Source organism: Equus quagga, chromosome 16, assembly GCF_021613505.1.
Source record: "Equus quagga isolate Etosha38 chromosome 16, UCLA_HA_Equagga_1.0, whole genome shotgun sequence".
NCBI lineage: Eukaryota > Metazoa > Chordata > Mammalia > Perissodactyla > Equidae > Equus > Equus quagga.
In genome coordinates, this window is record NC_060282.1 from 46,009,545 (window position 1) to 46,022,021 (window position 12,477).

Genomic DNA, 12,477 nt, shown 5'->3' on the forward strand with positions numbered 1-12,477 from the left:
AACATTCTCAAAGATAGACCACATGTTGGGAATGAAAACAAGTCTCAATCAACTTAAGAAGATTTAAATCATATCAAGCATCTTTTCTGACCACAACGGTATGAAACCAGAAATCAACTACAAGAAGAAAGCTGGAAAAGTCACAAATATGTGGAGACTAAACAATATACTACTGAACAACTATTGGATCAATGAATAAATCAAAGGAGAAATTAAAAAAGTACCTGGAGACAAATGAAAATGAAAACACAACATACCAAAAGTTATGAGATGCAGCAAAAGTGGTACTAAGAGGGAAACATTTTTTTGAGGCCTAGCTCAAAAAACAAGAAAAATCTCAATCTAACACCACACCTAAAATAACTAGAAAAGAACAAATGAAGCCAAAAATCAGTCAGAGGAGGGAAATAAAAATCAGAGTGCAAATTAGAAATAGAGACTAAAAAGACAACAGAAAGGATCAATGAAACTAAGACCCGGTTTTTTGAAAAGATAAACAAAATTGACAAACCCTTAGCTGGACTCACTAAGAAAATAAGAGGAGGCTCAAATAAGTAAAATCAGAAATGAAAAGAGGAGCAATTACAAAGGAGACCACAGAAATAAAGGATTATAAGAGAAAACTATGAAAAAGTATATACCAACAAATCGGAGAACCTAGAAGAAATTGATAAATTCTTAGAATTGTATAAACTCCCAAAACTCAATCAATAGGAAATAGAGAATCTGAATAGACCAATCACAATAAAAAGATTGAAATAGTAATCAAAAACCTCCCAAAAAATAAAAGTTCAGGACTGTAAACCTTCTCTGTGAATTTTAGCAAACATTCAAAGATTTAATACCTATCCTTCTCAAATTCTTCAAAAAAACTGAAGACATGGGGATGCTTCCTAGCTCATTTTACGAGGTTAACATTACCCTGATCCTGAAATCATACAGTGACAGATAAAAAGAAAAATTACAGGCCAATATCACTGATGAACATAGATGCAAAAATCCTCAAAAAATATTAGCAAATCAAATACAACAATACACTAAAAGGCTCATACACCACGATGAAGTGTGATTTATTTCTGGGATGCAGGGATGTTCAACATCTGCAGATCAATCAATGTGATACACCACATTAACAAAATGAGGACTAAAAGTCACATTATCTTCTCAATAGATGCAAAGAAAGCATTTGACAAGATTCAACATCCATTTATGATAAAAACTCTATATAAAATGGTTACAGAAGGAAAGTGCCTCAACATAATAAACGACACATATGACAAACCCACAGCTAACATCATACTCAGTGGTGAAAAACAAAGCTATTCCTCTAAGAACAGGAACAAGACAAGGATGCCCATTTTCACCACTTTTATTCAACATAGTATTGGAAGTCCTAGTCAGAGCAATTATGCAAGAAAAACAAATAAAAGGTATCCAAATTGGAAAAGAAGTAAAACTTTCACTATTTGCAGATGATATGATTTTATATATAGAAAACTCTAAATAAACCACCAAAAAATTATTAGAAATAATTAACAAATACAGTAAAGTTGCAGGGTACAAAATCAACCTACAAAAACGAGTTGCATTTCTATACACTAACAATGAACTAGCAGAAAGAGAAATCAATACAATCCCATTTACAATCACAATAAAAAGAAAAGAAATGCCTAGGAATAAATTTAACCAGGGAGGTGAAAGACTTGTATACTGAAAACTATAAGACATTATTGAAAGAAACTGAAGATGACACAAAGAAATGGAAAGATATTCCATGCCCATGGACTGGAAGAATAAACATAGTTAAAATGTCCATGTTAACTAAAGCAATCTACAGATTCAATGCAACCCCCATCAAAATCCCAAGAACGCTTCTCATGGAAAGAGAACAAAGAATCCTAAAATCTATATGGAACAAGAAAAGACCCCAAATAGACAAAGGAATCCTGAGAAAAAAGAACAAAGCTGGAAGTATCACACACCCTGATCTCAAAATATACTACAAACCTATAGTAATCAAAACAGTTTGGTGCATGCAGAAAAAACACACAGAGATCACTGGAACAGAACTGAGAGCCCAGAAATAAATCAACACATTTATGACAGCTAATTTTTGACAATGGAGGCAAGAACGTACAATGGGGAAAGTCTCTTCAATAAAGGGTGTTAGGAAAACTGAAGAGCCACATGTGAAAGAAAGAAGGTAGACTATTACCTTATACCATACACAAAAATTAACTAAAAATAGATTAAAGACTTAAATGTAAGATGTGAAACCATAAAACTCCTAGAGGAAAACATTGGCAGTATGCTCTTTGACATCAGCCTTAGCAGTATCTTTTTGAATATGTCTCCTCAGAGAAGGGAAACAAAAGAAAAAAATAAACAAATGGGACTATATCAAACTAAAAAGCTCCTTCATGGGAAAAGAAACCATCAACAAAATGAAAAGACAACCTACTGACTGTGAGAAGACATTACAATTCATATATTCAATAAGGGGTTAATATCCAAAATATATAAAGGACTCATACAACTCAACAAGAAAAACAGCCCAATTAAAAAGTGGAGGAGCTGAACAGACATGTTTCCAGAGAAGATACACAGATGGCCAACAGATATGTGAAAAGATGCATTTTTAGGGAAATGCAAATCAAAACCACAATGAGATATCACCTCACGTCAGAATGAGGTATCGTCACCCGTCAGAATGGCTCTTCTTAAAAAGACAAGAAATAACAAGTTAGAGAGGATGTTGAGAATAGGGAACCCTCATACATTGCTGGTGGGAAAGTAAATTGATGCAGCCACTATGGAAAACAGTATGGAGGGTACTCAAAAAATTTAAGATAGAACTATCATATGACCCATTCCATTCCATTTCTGGCTATTTATCCAAAGAACACAAAAACACTAATTTTAAAATTTATATACACTCCTATGTTCCTTGTAGCATTATTTATAATAGTCAAGATTCGGAAACAACCTAAGAGCCCATTGACAGATAAATGGATAAAGAAGATGTAGTGCATCTATACAATGGAATACTACCCAGCCATAAAAAAGATGAAGTCTTGCCATTTGCAACAACATGGATGGACCCTGATGGTATTACACTAAGCAAAATAAATCATACGGAGATAGAGAAATACTGTATGATTTCACTCATACAGTGGAAGATAAAACAACAACAAACAGACAAACAAATAGGTAAAGAACAGATTGGTGGTTACCAGAGGGGAAGAGGGGTTTAGGGCGGGCAAAAGGGGTAAAGGGGCACATTGTATGGTGATGGATGGCAACTAGACTTTCGGTGGTGAACACGATGTAGTGTATACAGAAGTCGAAATATAATGATAAACACCTGAAAACTTATATAATGTTATAAACCACTGTTACCTCAAAAAAATGTACATACCTCAATTAAAAAAACTTTATTTCTAAAAAATGCTAACCATCAAACCCCCCCCCCCCAAAAAAACTCATATTCTAGTTCCCCAACTAACACTATGGGAGAAAATTATAGCCAAAGCTTTTTCAATAAATGCAGAGTAGGTTCCTAATCTAGTTCTACTATTATAGAAGACAAACTAAAAACATTTTTTGTGGAGATAACATACTATCGTACAAAGATAGAGGATCATGTAATACTCCTTAATGTCAATAGGTAAGTAACACAGCAAATAAAGAAGAACCACTAAACGTTATCTTAAAAGTTCTTATAACAGTTTGCTTTTTCATGAGCCTTGTCTATCCAGGCAATGTTAACTAGAAAACAAAAAAAATTATCTGAATGATGTGAGGAAATGATTACTTTGCCCCAACACCTCCACACATTTAAGGCAAATGTGCTCCCATGCTCATGAAATTATCAATATAGTCTTCCCAGTTCTCTATTTCATCTCTCCTCTGGCAGGGACTTTCTGCACATGAGAATGGACCACAACCTGACCTTTATAGTGACTGCTAATCATCCTAAAGCCTGGTGGCCTTTGGTCCACGTGGGCCCTTTGGCCTACTTGGCACAGTTTAATACCCACGTGGATGGGTCATGGTCTGATTGCACATGAAAGCATGTCAGGATGTTTCCTGTTTTTCGCTGCTAGCGTTTCATAACTAACAAAAGCATGACCTGATTTGGTACCAAAAAACTTTATTTCTGTATAAATGTATCTTGCTTTTCAGTTGGATTCTTCTCACTGAATATGAGATAGACACTATGCGGGGAGAGGAGACAGCTTTTTATGATCACTGGAAAATTTGAAAGTTTATGGTTGGTGATTATCATATTTGTTTTGTTTAGAGTTACTGTCTTAAAATCCTGTATTCTGATATTTTGTCCTGGCATGACATCTCTTGGTGTTGCACTACCATTTTGATGAAACGTAAGATGATCACTCTTGACTATTGTAAAATCACCCTTTTGACGGTTTTGGTAAACTTCACATTTGTAAGATTTATAAGATATTCAGGAAGTGCTTGTTGCTTCAATTAGGAGTTTCAAAGAAACTCACCTCTAACCATCAAATTTATTTTAAGTAGCCTAGACAATAAGATCAAACTTGGACAAAGGTGTTACCTTATACATTTATCTTAAAAGATACAACTTGAAACTTTCCAGTTTTCAGAGAAATACGGCTGTTTCAAATTGAATAGTCTTACAATGCTCTATAACTTTTTCATTACAAAGAATAAATCTCAAAAATATTTGCCTTTCTACCTTTCTAGCCTGTGACTTTTGTCTTCAACCACAAAGATGAAGAAAATAAATGAAGAGGTCATTAAATTAGGAATTTATAAAGATTTCTCTCTCTCCATTGAATCACTTGTTTTGCAAGTGACATTTAAAATTCCAGAATAGTTTAGGGCAGGTATGGGACAAAGTTGTTTCTAAACGTCAAGTGGTCAGCTTTGCAAAACAGTAACAAAAGGATTTGCACAATATATTTGAAGAGAATAATGAAGTTTTATTAAACATCAATTTAAAAATATATTTAAACTGGTGGAGAATTTGCTTTCCTGAAACTGCGTACCCATTTCAATAACAATTCTCTTTCCATTAACAAATTAATGAGGCCCAACTCTTTCCACAGTGAAATATACACTTGAGTAAAACTCACTGATAAAGTAATCCCTTGAGATCTTGATTATCTTTTATTTTATTTCAGAACTCCTAATCTATGACATTAATTCAGGGTATGTGGAAATATATAAGACAGTGTTCTTTTTCATTCTAAAGTAAGTAACGAATTTAACTGGTCTTAAAGAAACTTACCACAGAGTTCTTCTGTGTCAAGATTGCTGAAAAGATAAAAAGAAAAAGTATTACTTTGGTAATATTTAAGTTTTTAAATAGTTAAATACAGTTATTCCACCAATCTATATTATGTTAACAGATGAAGTGTAGTTATGGTATTTCTCTTATAAATTCTACATTGTTTAAATAGTCAATAAGTTATTAACAATGATTATGTCAGATTCTGTCTTTGAACAAATAATCCCTGGGATTTGTGTGTCCCCCAGTATCATGCTGGGGGAATATTGCATGATGGTGAAGAATGTAGGCTCCAGAGGCAGAATGTCTGAGTTCAAATCCTGACTCTACCATTTACCATCTATGTGACCCTAAGTACCCTGGGTACTTCATGTCTCTGTGTCTCAATTTCTCAGCCCCAAGATAAGGATAATAATAATTTCTGTTTCATAGGGATGCCACAGTATTTAAATGAGTTAATACACATAAAGCAGCTAAAGGACTAACTACCAAAAAGTAAGCACTTTAATAAATGTTAGCTATCATGATTCCTGATATGGTAGAACTGCTAAAACCTCCAAATCTAAATCAATCTTTGAGGTAAGTTTGATTCAATGCTTATTTCAAATGGTTTCTAGCACATAACAAAGAGTTACGTGGCTCAATATTTACATGTATACTATAGCCACTCATTACTCTTATGAAGATAAATGCAAAACCTCCAGATGAAATGTTAGCAGATGTAATACATTACCATAAGAATAATGCCTTGACCGAGGAAGATATGGTACAGGAATGTAAAAATGGTCCAAAATCAAGCAATAAATCAATATAATCTATTAATCATAACTACAAGGAGAAAAACCATCATAGTAACAAAACTAAATGGAAATTTAATAAAATTCAACAGCCATTCCTGGTTTTTAAAAGTTTAAATGAAATTGGAATTGAAGTAAACCTCTTAAAGATGATGAAGACTACTAAAAATCAACTTCAAACATCAATTAACTGAAACTCTTTGACTTTATACACCTGTAACATGTCAAAGCTCAATGTAAATAAACTTCACAATCCAGTTCTCCTTTAAGTATCAGTCAGGGTTGTTGGACAAGAGAGACACTGGTGTAAACATCCAAACATTGGGTCTTTTTACCAGCTCCATCACTAGTTTTGTTATGTAATTTTAAACTCAGGATTTTATCTGAAGACATTGAATATTTGATCTTGGATAAATAATATCTCCATACTTAAGTAAATCTTTTTGTAAAGTAGTATTTGCCATCAGACACAATATGTAAAGTTTTCTGCAGTAGTTTTGGTGTGAATTTCTGTTCATTCATTCATCCCACAAACATCATTGCTGTGTGCCAGGCATTGTTCTAACTGCCATAGATACATCAGGCTGCAACAGAAACTGAGATGGCTATCACAGATCACTTGTGTCTAGTATCTCAGTTTAGAGGTAGACTCCTACAGTAAATAAATAACTAGAAGCAATAAAATAGCTGATACGGGGGAAGTGGTTAACTGGCAAAAGGTATTAGGGACTACATCATAGAGGATAAAATTTAGGGGGTTAAATCTCAAAGGTTAAATATGAGTAGAAACGGCAGACAAAGGACGAACATTCCAGTTAGAAGAAACACTACTCGCAATAAAAATTAAGAATGTGAGGAGTAAGTCATGAAATTTCTAAACAATTCAGAAAACTGAGTAGTTCTTTGGCTGCAACATAAGTCATTAATCAAGAAAGGAATTAAACAATGAAAAGCCTCATGTGATAATTTAAGAAGTTTCTACTTTATCTTTCTGTCAATTTGGAATCACAGAAGAATTTAAAGAAGACAAGTGACATGATCAGATTTACACTTTAAGAAGGTCACTGACGGATGGGTTAAGATTAGACAGAAAGAGGGTGAAAAGGAGTCCAAGAGATCAGTTTGGAAGTTATTACTACAGTCTGAGCCAGTTGTTCCCAGAACGGGGCATACAACTCAAGGGATGTGCAAGACCATCCACTGGGGGCAAGAAGAAATACTTGAAATTTTATTTGTATTTATTATTAAGCTTACATTTTTTTCACTTTTTTGTGCAATTTTATAATGTATAAATATTAATACAATGGTGCATACATATAATTATTTATAAATAAATCTATAGTTATATCAGGATTTCAAGCTAAAAAGCATTAGTTAATGGGGGCTTGATCAAGAAGAATCAGGAGTTCTAGGAATGATAGGCAGGGATGGGAAGAGGGGAAAAAGATGAATAGATAGATGTGAAGGATTTTGAGGTAAAACCACAAAACTTGGAAAGTTTTTGGATTCAGAATTAGATAGCGTAGAAGTATTTAGTAGTATCATTTCCAACAGTTTGGTCATTAAGACATGTCATTTCCCAACCTTTGTGTTTTCACAGAACTTCAGACTTGAAAACATTAAAGTTCACTTTATTTTTGTATTTCTTTTCCTCAGAATGGTTCGCAGGTTCATAATGAGATTTATTTTTAATTTAAAAGGAAAAAACAGCCCCAATCCAATACTGAAAATTAAATTACATGGAATATATCAGAAAACATAGTATTGAGAGTAATGTGCATGACATTAGCTCTACCTGTTCCTTAACAAAAGACCACTTTTGTAAAGTGCTACAGCGTTGTCACCTCAACGCTCCCTTATTGAGCTGCTTCTGTGCTATGTTGCTTGTGGTAGGTAGTAACACCAGTTCTTTTCACAGCAGGCTTACGTGGGTGAATTCTAGTGGAATTGATTTCTTACTGAGATATATTTTCATCCTGTGATAACATGGGATTTTAAAGGAATATTAAGCCATAGACAAACCTCAAGTATATCTGATAGCATGTGATATTTTCCTGTTTCTTTTCATGTTTATAGCAAGAATCCCTATAATCTTTTAGCTATGCCATATATTTTTTTAAAAATCTAAATGGAAAGAATGAATACTAGTTACAACGTGAACATCTTCTCATTGAAACAGAACCAGAATGGGTTCTCAGCTAGACACCAAGGAGAGGTAAAGAACAAGGACGTTCGTTGCAACCTGATTGACAAATGTGGAAAAAAATGGAAATAAACTAAATGTTCATGAGATGAATAAGTAAATTGTGTATCATTATACAATCATTAAAATGTATCTGAAGAGTTATCAATAGCTTGGAAAATGCTTATGTTTAACAGTTGTGTAAAAATATCAAACCAGCTTTAAATAGTATATATAGAATGATAAAAAATGTGTACATTAAGGGCTTGAGAGAAAGTGAGCAACAATGTCAAGAGTGCGCCACATTGTTTCTGGATGCTAGGACTTTGGGTGGATATATAATTTTCCAAATCTTTGTTTTCTTTCATCATTAGAAGGTTTCATTCATAATGGGAAAAATAAATTCTGGGATTAAAACCAGAAGAAATCAGGAAAAGTAAGAGATGTTAAGCATAAAAAGGTTCATAGTTATTCTGTTCATATTATTTAACTTATTACGAGTCTACTCGGTACAATTTGCATTAGATATGTCAGTTTGGACCCACCACTCAATTGTGCAAAAAGCACCATTCTGACATTCCTAGTAGAACAATGACACACCATACACAGTTAAACACCATTCATTTACAACTCTTAGGAGCAGTTAAAGTTGTTTTGACTCTTCTGTGTTGGGCACTCTAAGTTCTGATGAACTAAACTACTATCCTAAGAAGTATGTTTACTGTTCAGGAAAAGAGAAAATATTTGGGACACAGACTGATTTCTACTTGGAAATTCAGAATCTTTCTAATTCACCTTTTTATATGCCAGCTCTCAGTTCTCGGGTTATACCTCAAAACAATTTTAAATTCAGGTGAAATAATATTCACCTGAATATTAGCTATCTCTTTAAAGTATTTTTCTACAGATTTAGCTACCTTTACTGTTTTCAACTTATAAATAAGAACAAAGGATGGTGACTATATTACTGAAAAACCACCATTCTAAACTCTTCCTTTGCTTCTCTTGATTCTATTCAAGACTTTTTAGCTTCCTCATCTTCAAAATTAAAGTTTCCATACACCGTGGATCTTAGCAGGAATCTTTAAATTCTGAGTCCTAGCTCACATGTTACTGAGCTTCCTGTTCATCACTGACCAGTCCAAACATTACCAGTGCAAAATGATTTTCTTTTTCAGTTGGCAAAACAGTTCACTAAACACTGCTAACCTCCTTAATAACCCAAAGGAGTTAATTTTGGCTTACAAAGATATTTACTTCTAGACAGTATTTGAGGCAAGGAGACTGTGACTCAATGAGCAACATGCTTACTCTCTGATGGAAGTGTAGTGATACTCATGTTGGCTTACTGCCAGACTAGCAGACTGGCTAAGTAACAAATATGCTTAGCCATCATTGCATTCTTGGCTTTACAAAGAAATATTATGATCTCCCAATTCACTAAGGATAATCTGAGCAGAATATCTTTCCATTATCATCAGTGCAAACGTGTTAAGCTAGTTCTGACACACTAAACAAAATAGCACTAAAAATCAACAGAAGCAGTACTGGGAGATTAAAAGAATGATAAAGTACTTGATCCTGCAAATATGTTGGAACAGTATTTAACTCCATGAACTGTATTTGCAATTGGTCATACAAGGGTCTGGTAAACTGCAGAGGGATAAGGCAGATTGTGGGAAAGACTGCGACCTAGAATTGGATGTGGCCCTGTGATAGATCAAATGCTGCTGATATAAACCAAGCTGAGATGGGAGAATTCAAGCTAGAGGACTGTAGTGACATAACAATGGCCAAAAGGATTTCAGGAACAAATTGTATCCAGTTATCTCAGCAGGCAGGGGCAGGTGATTTTAGTCACCAGAGTCCTGAGCCGACAGCTGAACACTAGGGTCTAGCGTGAATACAGGTCCCTGCTGGTAGAAGAACAGGAATACTACATGGGTAATTGAATAGGGTCTTGGACTGTGCGATGAGCCAAGAAAATCAAAACCAGAATAGAAATGGAGATGGTCTTTTTTCCTTTACATTTAAAAAAAAACTTTTTCCAATATTGAGGTATGATCAACAAATAAGAATTATATATATTTAAGTTGTACAATGTGATTTTTTAAAAGACATACAACGTGATGATTTAATACGGATATATTGTGAAATGATTACTACAATCAAGTTAATTAACACATCTATCACCTCACAGAGTTACCAGTTTTTCTTTTTAGATTCATTCTTAGAATCAAAACAGTCAGTTGTCAGAAGCAAGACAATGAGTAAGGCCAGATTATCAACATAGTGTGACATGATGTTGAGGCCCAGCACACTGAATGAACACTGATAAGAGCTCTGTAAATCCTTTCTGCTGAAGGCCATAATTGTTCCTAGAACACAGAGTGGGTTAGGGCCTGTAACCACAGACTAAATGGTCCCAAGTATATAGAGGTGAGGGCTATAGAGTCTTGTATCAGGCAGCATTTGGCAAGCATTTGGTTTGAAGTGTGGACTATAGAGTGTATAGTGATCATCACAGACGCTACAGCTGGTGTCCTCTATAGGAGGAGCTTACAGGAGGTCCCACAAGCAAGAGCCTGAACCTCGCTAATAGCGGGGCCAACTAAGGTCAGACTATTTTCACACATAAACACAACGTCTCACGTGAGAGACAAAATGGAATTGGAAAACACATCATCCTGTTTTTCTCAAGCTAAAAGGTAATCATTTACTTATGAAAGACCTATTAAACATTTTCTATGTGCATCGTTGATTTGCGTCCCCCAAGATTTGCTCCAGTCCTAAAGGCAATACCCGTGAATATGATCGTACTATTTAATAGGATCCTTGCAGACGTAATCAAGTTAAGAAGAGGTCACACTAGGTTAGGATTGACCCTAATCCAGTTACTGACATCTTTATAAGGAAAGGGAGACTTGGATTCAGAGACACAGTCACAGAGAGAAGAAGGCCATTGAAGATGCAGGCAGAGACTACAGTTATGCTGCCATAAACCAAGGAGCCCCAAGGATTGCTGGTAACCACCAGAAGCTGGAAGAAGCAAGGAAGGATGCCCCCCTGGAGACTTCAGAAGGACCACAGCCCTGCCAAGACCTTGATGTTGGACTTCTAGCTTCCAGAACTAGGAGAATAAATTCCTATTGTTTTAAGCTACCCAGTTTGTGACACTTTGTCACAGCAGCCCTAGGAAGTTAATATGTGCATGTTACTATATGTTAAGTGAGGTTCAAAACAGTTATACACACAAAATAACACCAGCTTTTTGTTTCTGTGTCATTTCAGTATCCCTTGATCACTTAGTGAATGAACAGCTAGTTCAAAACTTGGGACTTAGTAAGTTGCACCAGATAAACTGAAGTTTGGGAATTCCAAAATGAAAGCTTATGGTGCCCTAGAGAGTCAAATATGGGGAAAATTTTTAAAAATTAAAAAAATAAGTATTCATAGTTAAATAGCAGCAACATGCAAGGAGTACTTGGCATACGCCAGGTACAGTGTTGAGAACTTTACCTGCTGTATTTCACTTACTTCCTACAACCCTATGATTTACATATCATGACCCCCATTGTACAAGAAGGGGACTAGGCCTTAGGCTAGGTTAAGCAACTTGTCTGAGGTCACACATTTAATGAGCAGCAGAGCCAGGATTCAAACCCAGGTATGTCTGACTTAAGACTGCTCTTAACCACTACAATAGGAATCTTGGACTTGATAATAGATATTTGGAGTCACCAGCACACGGGGATACCCAAAAATGACAGGAATAGTTCAACTGCATAGTGTATAAAATATATAAAGTAAGAACCATAGAAGCCATGGAAGAACCTTCATTTGGACTCTTAAGCCAAAGAACCATGTCATCACACCTACCAAAGGTAAGGATAATGATTTCTCCAATTTTCTCTTCCTCCATTGAACTCTAAGTTACACAAGGGCAGGCACTTTATTCCACTTACTGTATAACAAACATTGAAGAGAGTCACTGACATAAGGCAGGGAACTGACTGACACTTTTTGAATTGAATCTTAGAGACTGCCATCATTTACAACCGCAGTGAGAAAGAAATCCCATTTACCATGTATCAAAAAGAACAAAATACCTGGGAATATATATTATCCAAGGAGGTGAAATATCTCTATACTAAAATCTATAAGACACTGATGAAAGAAATTTAAAAAGATACAAATAAATGGAAAGATATTCTGTGCTCATG

General features: G+C 34.9%; 1 protein-coding gene across 1 annotated transcript in view; it reads right to left on the bottom strand.

Moving 5' to 3' along the window:
- The window catches only part of NECAB1 (N-terminal EF-hand calcium binding protein 1), a 171,389-nt gene that overhangs the window by 94,072 nt on the left and 64,840 nt on the right, over positions 1-12,477 (bottom strand). The window contains exon 4 of the mRNA XM_046641574.1: positions 5,276-5,301. Within this exon, the coding sequence (XP_046497530.1) occupies positions 5,276-5,301 (26 nt within the window). The remainder of the gene's footprint in view (positions 1-5,275; positions 5,302-12,477) is intronic.